Raw genomic sequence first — 20,822 nt, 5'->3', positions numbered from 1 at the left:
GGTCTTCAAAAAGGCATTGAGGACGCCGGGCTCCTCCTGCTCCGCCAGCTCGGGGGTGAGCGCGCATCCTTTCGTGGCTGCCCAAAGGTCCGGCAGGGCGGGGGCAGCTCTGCCGCCAGGGCTGGCAGCCCTCCCCACTCCCGATCCAGGACCGTCCTTCCCTCTGCGGATCCTGGGTGGACTCCCAGCGCTTTCCCCTCTTCTAAACACGTTCTCAGGTTCACCCCAGCTGTGATTTAAGCTTTGTGCCATAGCAGCCAGCACAGGGCTGTTATTTCAACGCTCTCTGATGGGCAGCGGGCTTTCCTCCTCCTCCTGTCAGTCCTGTTGTCGCCTGGAGCTGACACCAGCCCCGCGCATCCGAGGACGATGATGCTCACCGGCTTTCCGCCTCTGGACATGAGTGACGCTGCGGCACTTGGCACCTCTCTGCTGTAGCTCAGGGGTGGCTTTGGGAGCTGCTCTGCCATCGCTGCGCGGGGAAAGCAAGGCTGGGAATGGTGGGGTGTGCTCTGGAGAGAGCCACCTCGTTAGCCCAAATTAATGCGCAGAGTTAGATTCTCACAGGGATTTAGGCTGTTATGGCAACAGGCCCAAAAGCATTATGGAGAGTTTTTGTGTTTTCCTTGGAGATTAATAATGCATTGAGCATGCTGTGAATTGCAGAGAGGCGTTGCCGTGAGGCTCGTGGCAGTGCCAAGCTGCGCTCGGCGCATGCACCCGGGAGCGTGATTCTCATTTCAGACCAGTTACTCTGGGTGCTCGGGGACAGGGTTCTTTGCTGGTCCTTGCTGGTCGCTGGAGGCTCCGTTTTGACTCACGCTCTTTATTCCTGCATGCACTGACCTCTGTAGTTTGATTCTGGTGATGTCTTGTTGCTCTTTGTAGGAAGCATATATGCCCCCCCTATGATAAAGACACAGTACATGCTGTTTGAAGAGAACTGAGAGACAAAATCTCAACAGCAGTTAGCAAAGGGAGAGGTTTGTTTATTTGTCATTGAAGTTCAATCTTCCAGTTAGGCACGTGGAAGATGGACCAGGCACAGAGGGAGGTCACGGGCAGCACCCAAAGGGCCGTGCCATTTGCGACAGACCAGCGCTCTCTTTTCTCAGAGGTCAGCCCCACCTCCGCCATCCCTCTGGAGAACCAAGGTTTCAGTTCATCTGGCAGCCCATCGGTGTGTGGTAGAGGGATGAGGTCTGGAGGAGGCGGGAGCGGTCGGTCGCTGGCAGCAGAGTGTACCGGGAAGCAGAGCGCAGACGCCACGCGTGACCCTGCAACACGAGGGAATAGCAAATGGCAAGTCAGTAATTGCTAGGTTGAGATCCGATAGAATGAAAGGACAATCTACTTCAGGTGCTACAAATTTAGAGGAGCTGCCTTCCCTCGGTGTCGTGCCGCGTGTTAGAGTCTGGCTGAGGCTCGTCACTGGAGACTTTTCGCATCGGCCGATGGCCTGTTCTGTGGGCATGCACGTTGGTGGGGAGATGCTCTGCTCTTTCTTGGGTACCTCTGAGTTGTGTCGAAGGGCTCCAAGTGCTGCAGGAGTTGGTCGGGCTCCTTCTGCAGACTGCCCGTCCCCCGGGCCGAGGTCTGCCCATTGCCTGCTGCAGCATTTCGCAACAGGCAAGCGTTAAGATAAAAGTGAAAAATGAACATATTTATGACAAGTAATTAACTGTTAACATTGCAGTCAATAGGAGTGGAGTTGGATAAGAGAGAGCCATGCTTTCAGCTACCAGTATTTTAGATAAACTCAAACAGATTCTCTCTCCATTTCAAGTTAAAAACTGCCAGGATGGTTTCAGTGGTCTTGCAGCTGGTCCCTCACCTTTTAGGGGACGCTTGTCCTCCGCGCTGCTTTCTCCAGGGGATTTCTGTTTGGCTGTGTGCTCGTTATCTCTGCAGGGGTCTGTGCAGGGTCCAGCCGGCTCTGCAAGGATTGCACGCAATTCATAAATTCAATACTTAATCAAGACATCAGGTTTCAAGCCTGCTCCCAGGGGATTACTGGTTCCTTTGTTCAACTTCGGAGATTCCCTGAGCAGAAGTATATCCTGCATAGACAGTAAATAAAACTCAGCAATGATTAGTCTCATGCTTAACTATAAACAGATGCTTCTCCGTGTTAAGGGAGAGGTTTCATTTTGCCCATGTGATCGCATTTAAACATCAGTGTGGAGTGAGTTTCTATCATGAAGACTGTGTTTTACAAAATTTGCTATCACAGTAGGAATGGGTAGTGAAAGATTGCCATAAGAGAGCATAATAACACAGCAACACAATTCAAAGAAAGCCTTGTAAAAGGTCTTTACAGACCAGATGGGCATCAAATTAAGCTGATAGCTGGGGTTTCAAAAGAAATAAAAGGAGGCAATTCTGCACACGGTGCTGGTAAGCTGCAGAGCTCGCTGCTGCAGGATATTGAGAGCGTGAGAAATTTGCACGAGTTCAAAGAGCACGGCCAAGTGCCTGCAGAAGAAAGTCCGCCAAGGGTTAAACACAAAGGCAGTCTGACTCAGCCAGCTCTTGATCAGCAAATTGCTGGAAGCTGACAGAGTATTTGGGAGGGGCGAAGCAGTGCTGCATGCTTGCTGTGTTCCTATATGCTTCCTCAGGCAATTATTCTTGGCCGCTGCCAGGCAGCACGCTGGGCTAGATGTGCCTTTCATCTGCAAGACTGGAGCGGAGCTGGAGAAGGGGAGTATCGAGGCAGTGTCGTCAGCAGGATACGGGGAGTGAGCAGGCTGCACAGAGAGGAGGAGAGGCAGATGAGTAAATGGATGTCGTTGTTTATGCAGGACTCGGGTGGCAAGCGCGCAGATACAGGGAGCAGAGGAGCTGTGTCAGAATGGCGAGTTGCAGGTAGTGAAGAAAGCGCCTGCCAAGAATTTGCTTTCCTCCCACCTCTCCCATCAGTGATCGCTCCTCAGTGTTGATTTCCTTGCTGAGGAGCAATAGGAGACATTCGTTTTCATGGGGAACAGATGTTATTCCCAGTACTCCAAGGAGCAGGGCTGTAGAGACGGTCAGCTTGGGAACCAGAACTGGAATGAAGCCACTCTTCTTCTGTCATAGGATAAAGGATCATGCAGGTTGGAAGGAGGAGGTCTCCAGTCCAACCTCCAGCTCAAAGCAGGGTCAGCTGTGAGATCAGATCACGTTGCTCAGGGTTTTATCCAGTCTGGTCTCAAAAACCTGCAAGGGTGGAGGCTGCACACCCTTTCTCGCAGCCTATTCCGCTGGTGGGCTGTCCTCATCATAGAATTCCTCCTTTTATCCAGCCAGAACCTCTCAGTTCAGTTTTGCCCATTGCTTCTTGTCCTCCCACCATGTACCACTGCAGAAAGCCTGGCTTTATCTTCTTGATACCCTCCCGGTAGGTACCAGAAGGCTGCTGTTAGGTCCCCCCAAAAGCCATTCCTTCTGCAGGCTGCACAAGTTCAGCTCTCTCAGCCTCTCCAGACAGAGCCGGAGCTCCAGCCCTGACCGACTTGGTGGCTCTCCAGTGTCCCCAGACGGGATGCAGTGTTGTAGGTGTTCTCCCATCAGGGGGAGTGCAAGGGATAACCTCTTTGCTCTGTCCGCTGCCTTTGCTCCTGTTCACGCAGCCCAGGACGCTGTTGGCCTTTGCTGCTGGGGCACGGGGCCAGCCCACGGGGCCAGCCCACGGTCGCCTCCCTGCATACCGAGCCCCCCACGTTCTTTCCCACAGAGTTTTCTCCCGCCAGCCAGGCCTCAGCCTGTCCGGTTGCAAGGGGTTCTTCCTCCTCAGGTGTGGGACTTTGCGACTGTCCTGGTTGAAATTCATGGAGTTCTGCCGGCCCGTTCCTCTAGCCTGTCGAGGTCCTTTTGAGATGTCTCGCTGGTCATTGAACTTGGTAGTGCTTCAGATATCATTTTCCATAGTGCTCCCCTCATTTAAGAAAAAAAATGGAGGAGAGATGCTTATGGCACAGAAAAATAGCAAATGGGGAACAGAGAGAATAAAATTAATAATTGTAGAAGCAGGTATGTAAAATAAAACAAAAACTAATACCCACACCATGAATATGTTTATCTAACTGTCCCCTTCACCCTTCCTTCACTCGAAATACTTTGCTTTTAACCTATTAAGAGCTCTTCCCAGCAGGGACTGTGAGCTCACAGGTGGAGCCGGGGCTGCCGCACCTACAGCCGCTCACGGCCGACAGCCGAGGATTTGCAGCAGCCCGTGACGGCCGGTGGTCAGTGGCTCCTCTGGCCTGGCAGCCCCCTGGCCCGGCAGCTCTTTGCAGAGCGGGCGATTTGGGAAAGACGAGCCAGCTCTCCAGTTTTATCTCCTGAAATAGCTCTGCGCTTGCCGCAGTAGTACCTATCTACAGGGTGGTCAGCACACCCCTAAGACGAGCTCTAACGGCGCTAGGCCGTGTTCGGTAACGGTCTGGGCATGGCAACAGAGCTCAGCGCTGCATAAAGTTCCTTGTTTCAACTCTTGGCCGTTCCCAGGTGAGAAGTAGAAATAAGCATAAAGGCAGGACTGGTTTTTGTGGATCTTCACGCTGTTAAGAACGTAACAGTGTCTATACTGAGTCAAACCATGGCTCCATCTAGTGCAGGATCCTGTCTTAAGCATTGCTCTTAAGCAGACGCCCGGGGAAGAGTGAAAACAGGGCAAGGATATGATATTTCTCCTGAATACTCACCCAGGCCGCTACAGTCTTCAGTTCATAGGTTTCTGTGCACATAATAGCCCACAAAGAGTGCATCTTCCATGGCTTTGTCCAGTCTCTCTTTGAACTTGTTTTGTGCTTCCAGTTCATTGTGCTACCGTGGTATTAAAAATCCCCAAAGTGTGTTCAGCAAAAAATAGCATGACTTTGAACACAGCGATAGTCTGATCAATGTGATGAGATGTAAAGTTCAATGCTTGCTGGCCAAAATACTCCCTTTTTCCCCCAGCGGACTCTGCATCTGCAGGCATTTGGTGAAATTGCTAATGTAATACGAGGCACAGTTGCCAAAGCACTTTGAATGCTGGTGGACATTACAGAAAAAGCATTAGAGCCAAAAAAGCAGGTGGTCCTCCTGCTGCTGTGCCAAGACGTGGCTTTCTGCCATCGTGAGCATTCTCTCAAGAGCAATTTGAAACCTTGAAAACAGCTGAACTGTGACCGAAAAGAAAGAGGCATGGCAAGCAAGGGATGAGCATGGCAAAGCAGGACTTGGTGAAGAGGGCCCGGCTCGTGCAGAGGGCTGGGGCGAGCTAGGCTGGTTAACTAGCATCCATGCAAGTACTGACACCGTACGCCCTGTATTAGTGGATTTCTTCTTCTATTACTTAGTGAGATTCTCATACTCTTTCACTGAGTGTTAGGAGTACCTGAAAAAGCTCTTGCTGTGCACCCAGGTAGTAAGTTAATAGTAAGAATGGCAGAATCTGGCTTCCCTGGGCACTTCCAATCCTTGAAAGACATAACCGAAGTTTCAGCTAGACCCTGCTTCTGAATTCAGTCTAGCACATTGAGGCATATGTAACCCCTCGGGGGGAAGGGGGGAAGTGCGACAGGAGAAGAGCGAGCGGGAGAGCGCGAGAACCCGCACATGGGAGACGGCAGTGTTTGCTGTGAGTTGCACAACCTGGTCGCGCTCAGCTGTCTCGCACATTGGCAGTTGGGTGTCGGGAGGTTTGATCGAGCAAGTGTTCAATTCTGTCGCTGTTGTGTTGGTCTGGAGAGCGTCCAGCCTGGTTCGGAGGTGTTGGGCACAACTGTCTGATGGATTTAAAACAATGTAAGACATTGTGAGAGTCTGTGGCCGCCCTTCTGTGCCAAGCAGAGGGCCACACTGCAAGTGCTTGCACCAAGCAAATGAAAGATGAAGTGAAAAGTCACCTCAGAAAGCAAGTGGGGTGGGGGAAAGAAAGGCATGTCATATATCCAATTTGCAGCAACTGTCGCGCTCTGGATTCTCTAGAGGCGTCCTCTCTGACTTCACTGTTGTTCTTGCTTTCCAGGTGAAGACGAGAAACTTGCTGCTTCTCTGCTAGATGGAAAGTTTCCCCGGAGCACATCGATGCAAGACACCGTTAGGGAAGGACATGGGATTCCACCACCACCTCAGACAGCCCCACCCCCACCTCCTTCTCCATACTACTTCGACACAGGCCCCCCTCCATCCTTCTCGCCACCTCCACCCCCAGGAAGAGCTTATGATACTATAAGATCAAGCTTTAAGCCAAGCCTGGAGGCTAAACTCCATGGACTCCCACAGGTCATTAGTGCAGCTGAGATGTACGATCAGGCGAGGACTTCCATTCCTTACCCTGAAAGGCAGAAGAGGGCCCGATCCATGATAATCCTACAGGATTCCTCTCATCTTCCCGTGGAGCCAACAGAGATCCCCCGGCCTGGCCCATCTGCAACCCCTCCGGAGAAGCTGAAGAGGAAGGGGAGAGTGATTGACAACCCTTATGCCAACATGGGTCAGTTCAATGTCAGCCTGTTTGCTCCCACCAAGCCACAGAGGAAGAAGAGTCCTCTTGTTAAGCAGTTACAAGTGGAGGATGCGCAGGAGAGAGCAGCACTGTCCATCACCGGAGGCTTTACAAGGGAGCCCTCTCCCACCCGCAGGAGCCATCGCCTGAGTGGAGTGGAATATCAGCACCACACCGGCATTGCTCAGGTTGAAGCCACAAGCATCCCCTTTGCCACTGCCATCGCTGGAGTCATGAAGGACAGAGATCGTCGTCTGGATGAGAGGCGGAAATCCACTGTCTTCCTCTCGGTCGGGGCCATTGAGGGAAGCCCCCCCAGCAGCGACATGCCATCCTTGCAGCAGTCCAGGTCTATTGATGAGCGGTTGTTAGGAAGCCGAGATGTACTACTGCCTTCCCCTGTCTCAGCTTTAAAGCCATTAATTAGCAGCTCATCCTCAACGTTCATTCACCCTCTAACAGGAAAGCCCTTGGATCCGAACTCACCACTAGCGCTTGCGCTGGCCGCAAGGGAACGGGCCCTCTCAACTCAAGTCCCATCCCGGTCGCCCACCCCGATCCACAGCCCAGACTCAGACAGAGCAGCACCCCTGTTTGTGGACATCCAAACCAAAGAACCAGAGAGGGGGGAGTTGGAGAGCTTGGTGTCCCCTGTGTACTCACCTGGAGGCAAAGCAGCAATCGGAACAGACTCTGGGACTTTGGCCCCTACCAAGAGCCAGTGGGGGACTCCGTCCACACTGAGAAAAGAAACTGAGGCAAGAGCAGAAACACCTGGGAAGGAGGAGAAGAAACAAGAAGACAAGAAGTCCATGATTATTAGCATAGTGGATACATCACAGCAGAAGACCGCTGGCCTCATCATGGTTCATGCCACAAGTAATGGCCAAGACGAGATAGGACTTGAGATAAAAGAGGAGAAACCAGCTGTCCCTGAAGCATGCACAGAGCCAGCGGAGTCCCCCAAAGCAGAGACCCAGCCCAGTCCCGTGGGAAAGCCTCCAGTCAGTCCAGCCTCTGACAAGACGCTGGGACAAGGGAGTTCGGAGGAAGAAGTGGAGCCCTACACGGTTACCCTCCCACCAGCTCAGTTGTCTTCAAGTGACGAAGAGACCAGGGAGGAGCTGGCCAAGATAGGGCTGGTGCCTCCACCAGATGAGTTTGCAAACGGGGTACTGGTCACCACCCCTGGCACACCAGTCAGCCACCTGGCTACGCCTAGCACGCCATCCATACCAGCGGCAGCAGTAGCACCTTCTACCACTGGCGGAACACCCTCAGGGAAGCCCTCTGATGCCCCCGTAGCCCCAGAGTCTGCTGCAGACTCGGGAGTGGAAGAGGTGGACACCAGAAGTTCAAGTGACCATCACCTGGAGACCACAAGCACCATCTCTACGGTCTCCAGCATGTCTACGTTGTCCTCAGAAAGCGGGGAGCCTACTGACACATACACTTCCTTTGCGGATGGACAAACTTTTATACTCGAGAAGCCACCAGTGCCTCCAAAGCCAAAACTCAAGTCCCAGCTCAGCAAGGGGCCAGTTACTTTCAGGGACCCACTTTTGAAGCAGTCTTCGGACAGCGAGCTCATCTCCCAGCAACATGCGGCCACTCTGGCATCAGCCAGCATTGGCCGGCCACGCTACCTCTTTCAGAGAAGGTCCAAGCTATGGGGGGACCCCATGGAGAGCAGGCCAATCCATGGGGCTGATGATGACAAGCCAACTGTGATCAGCGAGCTAAGTTCCCGACTACAGCAACTGAATAAGGATACACGATCACTGGGGGAGGAACCAGCCGGGTCCACGTTAGATCCCGGGAAGAAGTCACCTGTGGTCGCAGCACGGTAAGATGCTGGTCGCTGGCCAGGGGAGGAGGTGGGTGCGGGGCTTAGGCACCCAGGGGGACAGGGGGGTGCATAAGCAGAGTGTAACCATGCCGAGTAATCCAGGCTGTGTTTTGAGGGGCATTTCAGAGATGTCAGGACTTCTCAGCTGCACGGGGAGAGACAAGGCTGAGATATGCTTTCCAGAAGTTGGTGTGATTTGTTCATGGCTCCTCTCTATGCACCGCACACGTAGCGAGCTCGCACTGTTGCTTTTTCCCTTTAAATTGCCCTCCTGTTGTTTCATGTTCCTCCTCTGTCTCGATGCTATTGTGAAGCTGCTGTATTTAGTCGTGGGTTTCACTTCTAAATGTTTGCTCCTGAACAATTAATAACAATGTGTGTTTCTCTAGCGCTTTTCATTTCAAAGGATCTCCAAATGTTGTCAGACTACGTATTAGAGCTCTGGTCAGTCCCTGCTGAGCGGGAGCCATCACGAGGGTGGTCTGTGACGGCCCTTAGAAAGGACACAGCAGCACCGCCCCGACCTTCGTGGGCTGAGGCAGAGCTCGGCACCGTTTCTGGAACGAGCCAGCTCTGGTGACCTGCAGGGAGGTGTTTTGGCAGGGCGCAGCTGCGGGGTGTTACACGTGGCTCCGGGCAGGGGGTGCAGCCGGGCATCCCTCCCGTGGGCGCTGGCGGCGGCCGTATCCTGCTGAGCGCAGCGCTGGGTCACGCAGGTCTCTGTGCCGGCGGGCCAGTGAATTGGCTGCTGGCTCAGAGGTACCTAGGCAGCGCCTAAGCGTGGTAGATCCTCACCCCTGATTCTCCTCCTTCACGCACAGACCTGTGCAGAGTCCGGCTGGCCCAGGAGATCTGAAAGGTCACAGTAGAGGGACCCCAGGACACACAGGAGCCTCTTTCTCTTACAAAGTCCTACTTGGGTTCCCTCATCCCTCACGGCTCTCAGGAGGCACCGGTTCTCTCTCCCGTGCCGGAGCTGTGACCATCACACTCCCGAACAGCATGGACCTCTCTGTGTCCCTCACGCTGCCCCGTGCTGGTCTCCTGCCCGGCGTGTCCGCCGTGCCAGGCCACCCACCGACCTGCCGGCACCCGGCGTCTGTTCTGACCTGCTGCCCCCATGGCAGCAGCGGCCCCTTTGCCCCACGCTTTCACCCCAACATCCCCACCTAACTGTAAAACTAAACCAAACCAAAAAACTCTACATTAGAGCCCGAGATTTGAGAGTGAAGCCTTACAAGGCTTTGAAATTTGAAGTTACAGCAGGAAGTGACCCAAAATCTCTGGTCTCACTCTGCCCTGTCAGGATGCAGCCACACAACACCTCCCACAGTAGCAAAGCCCCAGTAAGCAGGTCCCATCAGCGTCACCGGTGGGTGGTTGCTGGGGGTCAGCGAGGCACCAGTTCAGCAGGGAGCTCTGAGCTAAAGGGAACCCTTCTTTTGGAAAGGTTTTTCTAACCCGATCATCACAGTGATGGGTTACAAGTCCGCACGATGCTAGCACACCGTGCTAGCACAGCTGGTGACATTTCAAGCTCTAGCCTGGGGGACAAAATGTCCTGTCCTGACATGCCCCCAGGGGAGCGTTGGGGTAGCTCCATCCTTCAGCTGGCCCACGCCTCCCTGCCAGTGCCTGTGTTGGCACTGCCAGCCTGGCTGCACCGGCGATCCACCTCTCCTAGGTGCCCAACTTGTAGTTACCACCGCAGTGTGGAATAAAATCTCTGGATCTTGCCCCGCTACGCTGTTCTGTCTCTCTGGATTCGGCCCCGAATGCACATTACGGCCATTCCTGGGAGGCCACTGTCTCACACGTGGTCCCTTCTCCCTGCACTGCTCAGTCGGGAACCGCGGGGTCCTGTGCTGAACGCACTTAGTTTAAATGCATTTGGGGACCCTTCTGAAATCAGGCACGCCATGCCTCATATTCCTAAAAAGTGCTGACCGTGCATATCTTCACTGGCGCTAGAGAACCTGGACGGTACCAGCTTTTAATGGCAACCAGGCATGGCATCTCAAACAGCTTACCCTTGCCAGGCATTGGCCCTTTGCTGAGGCCTGGTTTGGGGCCCAGCTGGCCCTCGCTCACCTGGGGCTGGTGGAGGGGCTGCTGGGTCGCCTGCCTTCAGCCACCCCGCTGCCTGGCCTCTTGCCTTCCCTGGTCTCCCGTGCCCATCCAGGTCACTGCGTACGGCTCATCTGCTGTTCCTCGTGCAGCCTCCTGGCAGAGGTGTGCAAGTACCCTCCATTTCTAGGGGATACCCCTTGTCCATCCTCTCTTTAACCCCTCCTGTCCTCCACCGCTGCTCCCCTTTGATTCCTGTGCTTCCCGCAGGCAGTGTCCTTCCCTCGCCCCCGTCCCTCCCAGGAGCAGCAGACCCTGCCTAAGCTCCCAGCCCGTGACATGGTACTGCTGCATGTCACCTTCTGTAGGGAGCCTGGCCTCCTGCGCCGGGGAAGTGCGGTCCATCCTCCTCTCCTTACCCACCCCGCCACCGAATGTTTGGCACCTTCAGCTGTCCTGCAGAGTTAAATGCTCTCATTCCTTTTTCTGGAAGTCACGGCCTTTCATCTCTGAAATTTTTGTGCTCCTGGTTGATGGCAAAGACTTGAAATATTTCCCAGGAAGTCAGCTGTAAACAGAATATTTAATGCTGTTAGCCACTCTCCTTCATTGTGAAAATTCCTCTCTTTTATGAAATTGCTGTAAATTCAGAAAATAATGTAAAGAGCAGTTAAATAAGCTTAGATGACCCATTTCAGGACACGTTTTCCCCCTGGGCCTGTCCTGAGAACGACAGTATTCCCTAAACCTCCCACACCAGCCACCCCTACACACAGCAGTGCTGCTCAGGAGGAGCTGCCGCTGCCCCCAGGGCTGGCCCCTGAGCCCCCGCAAGGGCTGAAGGGTGCCGTACCCCTTGGCCAGGCTTCGTGAAAGCCCAGGTGATGCTGCAGCCGGAGCCCATTTGAGCCCCTCCACGGGGCATTTGGAGGCCTAAAGGGCTGTGGCCTGACTTGTGCTGCAGCTTTTTCTGTCGTTCTTATGTTTAGCTCTGCTCCAGAAAGGCTCGTGAGCCAAGCCGAAGCTCTCACCTAGAGCCAGAGGTGCCCTGTAGTTCCACGGGACTCGGGGACGATGCGGTGCCCTTGCAGGAGCCACCCGCAAGCTGCCAGTGCCCCTCCAGGGGCTGCAGGAGCTGCTGAAGCAGGCTGAGCAGCTTGCCTGCGGTGGCAGGTTTCATTGCTGGAGTTTCTTTCTAAGCACATTAAATTCTGGATTTACAGTAGTTGCATCTAAGAGCAGGTCACTTCTCTTCGCACGTGGTGGCTGTAGAGCAGGCCCTGGTGCGTTTCTCTTGCAGAGGTCTGTGAGGGTCCTGGCTGGGGACCCCAGGAACAGAAGACACAAACTGCTTTCTCCATAACTCTAACTCTGGCTCTGTCTCCTTCCAAGACGGTCTTCCACAGGAGGACGTTTGACAAGAGGGACTGAGAAAGAGGCCAAGAAATACTGAGAATGAGAACATAAGGTCAGAGTTAAGGCAATCGATAGAGACGATCTTTATCCCATCCTCCCCGCTCCTGGGGCCCTGTGTGACCGGCCAGGGCTGAGCGTGGCGAGGGGAGCTGTGCCCGAGCACTGCGTGCTGCCGAGGACGGTTCTGCTCCCGCAGCAGCAGTGTGCCTGCTTGCTGAGATACGGCCTTCTGCACAGCCCTCACCGAGGCGCCGTAGTTCGGCGGTGACAGTGACAGCAGAGCAGAGCGACAGCTTCCATTCGTACTGTCCCATGGGAGTAAGCGATGGCCCTTGAGCTGGGGACACAGGAACTTTGCTCTGCCCGGAGCGGCCCTGACCATTACTTTGCCGTAGCATGCCTCTGAAGGCTGCCGTGAGGCCAGCAGCAGCTATCTTCATGTTAAACATGAATGGATCCTTGAAGATCCGGTGTCCCAACACGCAGTAGCCTTTGCTAAGCTGAGCTGCAGGAGAGCGACCAGGCGTCTTGGCGTCTCTCTGACTTGAACTTCCCAGCCGCCCCCGGACAGAGCTCACGCAGCAGCAGATGCCGAGCAGTCGTTCCACTGAGCAGGAGCAGTGCGAGGACCCCGCAGCTCAGAGCTGCTGCTGAACGCTGAAATGGATTCATTGTCTGACATCCATTACCACAATAAAGCTGACACTAACTAATGAGAGGTGTACGTTTCTGATTAGTGATCCAGTGAGTCATAGCTAGCGATGCAAATGCCAGCTGAAGAACCGCATTAGTACCAGAGGCTGAACTCATGCGCTTCAGGGTGACTCACGCGTTAAATGTGCAACATTAAACCCTGTGTTGAGATGGCATTTTTGTGCAGTGTCCCCTTGTCCTGTGAGTGGCCGTGGCCATCCAGCCTCATCAGGCTCGTGTCATTCCTCATTGTGCGTAGTCACACTCAGCTCCCAACCTCCCACCTCTGCCGCCGGGGCCGGTGGGATGCTGATCGGCCGGCCCTTGAAGCTAAGTGTGAGCTCATGTTGACTCAAGCCAGAAGCATCTGAAGTGTCAACACGGTTCCAGTTTGGGGCTCCAGCTAATGCAGCCAAGAACCTGGGTTAGAGGGTGCTTTGCAAAGGGTTTTGTTTGTTTGCTTGTTTGTTTATCTTTAAGCAACAGCCAAACATGCCAAATGTATCATGTGAAGCAGAATTTTAGATGCAAAACTGAGTTTTTCAGGTGCTGTTCTGGAAACCCACAACTGCTTTGTATTTCTACAGATCTGAAAGAGAGAGAGAAGAAAAATAAGCCCTTTAGGCATTTAGCTCCTAGGGTAAAGCTACCTCTTTCTATATAAACTCATCAATTAATTCTGTTTCAGTTAAATGGTGTAACATTTATGGTGCAAGCTTTCAGCCGCTGCAGATACAACCCCCTGTTTCCTTGTAGGCTTTTGGTCTCTTCATGGTGTCTAAACTCCCGCACAAAGCGGAGCTGAGCTTCCTTTCCGCAGCCGAGGGAATTGTCGGTGGAGAGCTGATGAAAAGCTGGAGATTGGCATTGACGAGGCCAGCTGAGATCTGCGCTTCTCAGCGCCTTCCCTAGAGGGAGTTTGGGGCACACGGGCGGTTATTTGTACTGCACCCAGGTCTGGGGAGGAGGTGGCCTTCCAGCCGAGCAGCAGAGTCCCAGGCAGGGTGCCGGCAGCAGCCCCCGGCCTCGCTGTGCCGGCGGGCTGCTAACAGCCACAAAGCCTGCAGCTTCTGGAGACACGGGTCCCGGCTGGTGCTCGCAGCAGCACGCTGTCCTGCCAGCCCCCGAGCTCCCCCGAGCACCCCGCCTTTCCTCACGTGTCGGGTGCAGCCACCGAAGAGGAAGGCAAACCTGCAGTCCCGTGACAGAGGCTTGGCAGGTCTCCATCTGCTTTTCTGCGGCAGCTGAACTTCAAGATGCTTAATGCATCTCTGTAGGTAACTGTGAAAATGCATCCTTCGCTCCGTGGACTCCCCTTCCCGTGGGAGGAGGCTTCTGCTCGTGGAGGCGTACTGCAGCAGGGCCACCGGCACTGCGGCGGGGGCTCCCGGGCGGCGGGGGGGCTCGCCACGCGATCTGCCGGCAGCGCAGAGCATGCCGGAGGATGCTCTTCCCTCCTGGTTGCCATGGCGTTTTCCCAGCGTTCACCGCAGGATGTCAGGCTGAGGATGGGGCCCTCCTGAGCCCGGTCCACCTCTGCGGCTTTTCCACATAGACATGGCTCTGCAGGCAGCAAGGGAGTGAGAAAGCACAGGCCGTTTAGAGACAAGCTGACGGAGGTTGGGCATTTGGAAAACATGGCAAGAGTTTCTAGAGGGTGCTGTGAAAATGTCGTAATTGAGAGAGCACCTACCGCAGGGAAGCGCTCCCCTCTATCCGAGGTGACGCCGATCTGACACCAGCTCAATGCTTCCTGCCACTGGTGGCCAGGGGGGTCTGTTTTTGACGTTGACGTGCATTGCCTACAAGGAGACAGGGGCATTGTGGGTAGCAAGTCTCAGCATGTGTCCATGTCACAGCAAGCACAGCTGGCTTCGCCTCATCTGGTCACTAACATCTACTAATCACAGCTCATCCACTCATCCCTCCGAGTGAGTAGAAGAGCAAACTGTGACTCTGCTTCATGCTTGTCCAGAGCGAGACTTGGGAAGAGCAGGGAGGGGTTGTCCGTACCTCGGTGAGAAGAGCTCTGGGTCCCACCAAGACCGTGTCAATGCCGACGTGGCCCAAAAGAGGGAAGAGTTAAAGCCTGAAGGGTTCGCTCATATAGAATCATAGAACCATAGAATCGTTAAGGTTGGAAAAGACCCTTAAGATCATCAAGTCCAACCGTTAACCGAACCCTGCCTAGCCCACCACTAAACCATGTCCCTCAGCACCACATCTCCCTGGCTTTTAAATCCCTCCAGGGATGGGGACTCAGCCCCTGCCCTGGGCAGCCTGGGCCAGGGCCTGACAGCCCTTTGGGGGAAGAAGTTTTTCCCAATACCCAACCCAACCCTGCCCTGGCGCAGCTTGAGGCCGTTCCCTCTCGTCCCATCGCTTGTTCCTGGGGAGCAGAGACCGACCCCCCCGGCTCCAGCCTCCTTTCAGGCCCTTGCAGAGAGCGATGAGGGCTCCCCTCAGCCTCCTCTTCTCCAGGCTGAGCCCCCCCAGCTCCCCCAGCCGCTCCTCCCCAGCCTTGTGCTCCAGCCCCTGCCCCAGCCTCGCTGCCCTGCTCTGGCCACGCTCCAGCCCCTCCATGGCCGCCTTGGGGTGCGGGGCCCAGCGCTGAGCACAGCATTCGAGGGGCGGCCTCACCAGTGCCCAGCACAGGGGGACCATCCCTGCCCTGCTCCTGCTGGCCACACCATTCCTGATACAAGCCAGGATGCCACTGGCCCTCTTGGCCACCTGGGCACCCCGCTGGCTCGTGTTCAGCGGCTGTCGACCAGCACCCCCAGGCCCTTTCCCGCCGGGCAGCTCCCAGCCGCTCCTCCCCACGCCTGCAGCGGTGCCTGGGGTTGCTGTGCCCCCAGGGCAGGACCCGGCCCTGAGCCTTGTTGAATCTCATGCAGTTATTGCTGAGTCCGGCTCCGGGAAGGTCTCACAATGCAGTTGCTTTGTCACCCAAGCGCAGGAGAGGAGCTGTAAGGGCTGTTCCTTTCAGGGCTTTAGCGGGCTACAAGTAGAAGTCACAGAAAAAGGGCTTTTCCTCTTGTGTGGAGAAGTGTGAAGGGTCCCATTCAAATTCCAGTTCTTTTGTCAACAACCAGAAGGCAAAGCGACCGCATGGGAAGAGGCCTGCCTGCTGCCTTGGAGCAGCTCTGCGGGCCATCTGCCGCGGTTGCGCACGCTCTCCAGTGAGAGCTTAAGAAGAGATTGGCTTGGAGAGTCCCCGGGGCAGCACACGAGGAGACGAAGTCTCCTGTGGATACTAGCCCTAAATTTCCCTTTCCTACAAAGAAGAGATCAGAGGAGGACAAAACAGGGTTGCTGCAATGAGAGGTGTAATGTTTAGTTAAGGCGTAAGCAGCTCTTACGTCCGTAATGCTCTGACCCTGCCAGAACCTCGCTGTTGTAAATGTTTACTGACACCCGGGTTTGCTCCCGATTCTCCCTGTTCCACAACGGAGCACAGGCAGGCGAGAGCTCATGGCTGGGAGATTTGCAGTCCAGTTACAGCACCATCTGCAAAATTGCCCAAGAAAAACCATAGCTGGAGGCTGAGACCCTCTTGTATGGAGAAGCATGAGGGGGAGAGCATTCAAAGTGCGTTTAGAAGTCCTCTTGCTCTTCTACATCACTCCTCGAGCGTAGCGGGTTGGTCATCGTGACACAGCCAGGACACCGTCCCTGGAGGTGCCTGGCGTTCCCAGGGGATAACCACACATCCCTCGGCCGGCCAGCCTGCCCTGGGGCTGCCCAAGTGCCTCCACTGCGAGCTGCACAGCACTGAGCTAGGTCCTCTAGCTGAAACAGCACAGTCTTCACTTGACCCTGCTGTTAGTGGCCTGCAGCAGCTTCCCAGCAGTGCTTTCCACCCGTTTGGCCAAGGAAACCTGCCGGGAGCAGTACAGCTCCCGACCGAGGCGGCCGTGCTCTCTGCACGGCTCCTGGCCATTTCTTCCCATTCTGTGTGCAGCCACTTCACCTGCAGAAAAGGGATCAAAGTCTGAACAAAAGCAGTGATCGCTTGATGTTTGTGGCCGCCGTGCCAAACAGAGCCCTTGCTGACAGCCCCCGATACAGCACTGCGGAGCAGGGAGGCGAGGAGTCTCTGCTTGGAGGAGGGGGCCATGCCATCTAGGTGAGACGAGGCCTCTTGCTTCCTCCCGATAGCCACACTTGAGGGATTTTGCGATGCACAAGAAGAAGGTTTAGAAAAGCCCAGTAGAGTGGCCCAGCGCCCAGGCAGTGGGTGCAAGGTCTCTCTTGCCCCTGCGAGGAGCTGCGACCTGTCCCTCCTGCTCGCTGCAAAGCAAATGTGGAATCTTCCCCTGCCAGCCCAGGGCAAGTCCTTGGGCACAGCACAGACCTCAGCAAGGGATTCAGGCAAACTCCTGTACCAGAGGAACTGTGATTATCCCCTCTGGGAAATGCTAACTCACTTGCAAGGCCCTAATAATATTCCATTGACCTTTAGCTGTAGCTGTTATTCTCACAGTCGTGGAAGCAAATCACTTAACACAGCTATGGGGTAAAGTCAGAAAAGATGTTGAACTGTATTTGCCGCTCTTTCTTGTTCTTGCTGTGGGGCATTTTTTCTCATGCATATGTTGTTTCCTTCCCCTCCCTCTTCTGCCCTTCCCCAATCTCCATCCTGTCCCTTCCCTGTCTCTTCCCCTCCTCCTCCCTCTCCTCCCAGCTGTTACAAATAGCACTGTCGAATCCTTCAGGCTTTGGCTGTCGAATCCATGCAATTATGAATGTCCCATTTCCTGTAGTAAACACACGGACGTAACCGCAGCCGCTGTGGAGCATCCCGACCTTCACTGGCCCCAAAAGCCCTGTGGTGGCCGTTTCCTGGGTCCCCTTGCTGCCCCCAAGATTGCCCCACCCCAGATGGCGAAGACTTTCTGCCCAGCGCTCCTGGCGCTGCGGGGCCTGCCCCGTCCCTGGCACGGGGCACCGCTGTGCCGTGCACGCCGCCGCCGGAGCCCCCAGGCCTGCACGGCGCAGGAGGCCCTGCCGAGGCGCCCGGGCCTCGCGGCGTGGCCGGGCTCCTGCAGTGCCGCTCGGCCTCGTCCCCGTGCTGGCCTCGGGCCGCGTGATGAAGTCCGTTCGCTCTTCTCCGTCTTGTTGCTGCCCCGGACTGGAGCTAACATTCTCTCTCATTGCCTCTCTTCCTGCTCTCCATCTGCATGTCCGCGCTGCTCTGTCTAGAACCGCCTCTGGCCTCCGGAGGGTGGGCGAGTTGTGTAAGTGAGCATGTTCTCATCCCATAGCAAACTCACCTTGTCTCCCTGCGCCCGTGCCGGTCCCGCTCCCCGCTCTCCTGCCGCCCCAACTGGCCGAGAGCGGGCAGCGGCGCTTGCTCTGGCATGTGAGTGTCCCCTCCTGCCCTGGTGTGCCCCGGTAGCATGTCCGTGTCCCTGTGCTGTGATGTCGTGTGCTGCTGCTCGTAGGTGACAACTGAGGAAATTCCCTCGGGCTTCCAGGGGATTCGTACCGTGACCTGGACGAGGCTGTGTGCCCCCGTCGCGGCTGCGCAGGGGACATCCAGCAAGGGCTCTGCAGGGGCAGGGCCCCCTTGGCACAACTCGGCCCCGTGGGGAGGGACCCCAGCACGGATAGGGCTGAGTCAGCTGCTGCCCCAGGAGGCAACATCCCCCTCCTGAGCCCCAGCAGCTCCCCCCGTGCAACTGATGCCCAGGGCTCCCCTTCCCTGCCGGTTCGTGACTTCCCAGTCGTGGGGTGTCCCTAGGTCACCTTCTGCAGCAAAAGTCCCATGAGACAGAGGAGGCAGCATCTGACGCTCTTGCTTCCCTGGGATCCTGCAGCCATCCCAGGCTGGGGTTCAGCTGGCCAGCGGGGAGGGGGCCTGGACGGGACCAGCAGAGCAGAGCTGCCTTCCAGCAGGCACCCCTGCGCCGCAGCAGCTCCAGCCTGGTGACCCATAGCGGGTGACGTACGGCGTCCCCAGGGAAGTCACTGTTGGCACAGACTTAAACCATGGATAAGTGTTTACCTGAGGCAGCTGTAGGGAAATCAGGGTACAGAAAACTGACCCCCTTCTCCCAAACTCATTAATGACTGCCGCTGGAGGAGTCCTTGCTGGCAGAGCTCTTTGGCCGTGTCCCCGGCAGGTCTCTGTGTCCTTGCTGGCAGAGCTCCTTGGCCATGTCCCCAGCAGGTCTCAGTTGCTACCAGAGCTGCTGGAATCCCTTCGCAAGCCCGTGGCCGATGAGCCGTGTGCGTTCAGCAGGCTGGACCGGGCAGTGGGACCCTGGGGGAGGCCATTCCTGTCTGCACGAGGTCCCTCGGGCTGAGCGGCAGGATCCCTCTCCCTCACCAGAAGGTGACCTGCAGGCCTGGGTGGGCACTGGAGGGTTTGAGCTGTGGCACGTGCCCCTGATCCGGGTGCCCACCGGGCGAATTTCCCCAGTGTGCATGGCCAGCTGTGTGGTCTTGGTTGTGCTTCTTCCGTGTTTGTCTGTCTGTCCTGTTTTTTTTTACCTGTAGCGTGTACGAAACTAGCTGCCTACATCTGTGTCGCTTCCACGTGTGAACGCAACCCCAGAGCCTATGCAGAGCTCTGGGCGGTCTCATGTTTGATTTTACTTGTCATTTTCTGCCAAGTGCTGAATTCCGAGTCTGCATCCCCTTCCCAGTGCCCGGCTGGACAGGGCCAGTCCCGGGAGAGCAGAGCGGCGGCACTAGGAAACTCCTCTTGCCAGAGGCCCCGCACCACCGCTGGGCTGGCGGTGGCTGCCGTACCGCGTCCCAGACAGCCGCGCGGATGCCTTCCCCAGGGATCAGCTCTGCTCCAGTCCCAGGCCGTAACACATGGCTGGATTAAGCAGAGGTGTGGGAGACTCGGAAGCCGTCTGGCTGACTTCAGTCCTTCTGGTGGAGCAAAACATTGTAGAGCCCCTAGGTCTGGCCGGAGGTGGAGCGCTGCTCTGGCTAGAGCTGGGCGGAGAGATTCGTGCCTCAGGTTCTTGCCTCGTTTGCGTGTGGTCAGCAGTGGGAGGGTCCTCATGTCATCGCATATGCCCATGTCTTCATGCATTCAGTCCTGTTGCTGGTGTCGCAGAGCATCTGAGTGTTCAGGGTTGCACCCAGGGGAGATCTGCCCGTGTTAGCACTGCGGACACTTGGCTCAGCTTTGTGCTGCCTGGTGCAGGACAGGGTGAATTTAGTCTGCTCAGCCTGTCTTCTGCCCTCATGTTGTTAGGACGCTGCCCAGCAGCCCCATTGGCAGCACAGCTGGTCAGAAAGCATTCAGGGATGATGGCTGGCTGCGCTGAATGGGAGCCGGCTCGTCCCCGTTCCGCTGAGCCAGCGTTTCAGACAATGGCAGTGCCTGCTCCCGTCCAGCACCATCTGACCGACCGTGATTGTCAGCTGATGTTTCCTCTCTGTTGCACAGCCCTGTTTGTGTCAAAGCTTTGGATATTGTTTCGCCCGCGCCCGGCATCCCTGCCCAACGCTGAGTGTGAGCTGCAGCCGCCCAGTCCGGCCCCACGAGCCCCGAGCACGGCCCTGACGAGGGGCCCGCGGCAGCAGGCGGCTGTGGCTCAGCCCCAGCGGGGCGAGCGTGAATGCATCAGAGCCTGGGCTGGTGCTTTCCTGCGGGCTGCAGCCCCGTGCCCGGGCTCAGGGTGCTGCAGCGGCTGCGTGCCCCCCACGCTCCCCACCGCTCCCCGCACCCGCCTGTGCTGCCTCTGCCCAGGGCCCGTCACGAGTGGCATTATTCCCCTTTGCTGCCCAAAGAGCTTAGGGTTAAGGTTAGCTGCTGCCTTGGTCCGACAGGATCAGCGATGAACCTGGATAGGCAACCCATGCTGGCTTGCACAGGTGCCTGCTTAGCTGAGCACCTTTAACATTGTCTTAGCCCAGGTTTTTGCAGTTAATTCCCTGGAAGGAGGGGTGCTGTAAACCCCGGGTATTTGTAGGGTGCACAAGAAAGGAGGCTCAATTCTACAACAGATCTAAGGCACCATCAGTTCAGCTGCACGAGTGCTTCCTGCTGGCTGGAGGCATGGGGTTAGCGCTGTGTACACAATTACCTGTCTCCTGGCCCTGTAAATTAACCTTCTGTGTCGTCCCAGTTAAAACACTGACGGGCCAACGTCCCCTCTCATTAGCTGCACAAAGGGTCAGGCATTCACTGCAGGCTGTGGTCATTTTCTCCCGCAACAAAATTGTCACCTATAATGTAAAACTTCAGACCTGCTTTCCTCCGTGCGTGGCGGAGCTCAGGCTCCGGGACCGGGGCAGCGCCGCCCTGCGCGAGCCACGGCACCGGGGTGCTCGGCCCCACGCCCAGCCCGG

The 20,822-nt window shown here is 56.1% G+C and overlaps 1 protein-coding gene across 1 annotated transcript in view; it reads left to right on the top strand.

Annotated features, from left to right (window-relative positions):
* Positions 1 to 20,822, top strand: part of SHANK3 (SH3 and multiple ankyrin repeat domains 3) — a gene marked incomplete at its 5' end in the record, with an annotated part of 356,878 nt that overhangs the window by 323,630 nt on the left and 12,426 nt on the right. Inside the window, 1 exon segment of the mRNA XM_082310842.1 lies at positions 5,999 to 8,324. Coding sequence (XP_082166968.1) covers positions 5,999 to 8,324 — 2,326 coding nt within the window.

This window comes from Platalea leucorodia (assembly GCF_965183815.1).
Source record: "Platalea leucorodia genome assembly, chromosome: 4".
NCBI classification, from domain to species: Eukaryota; Metazoa; Chordata; class Aves; order Pelecaniformes; family Threskiornithidae; genus Platalea; species Platalea leucorodia.
This window is presented reverse-complemented; position numbering and strand designations above follow the sequence as displayed.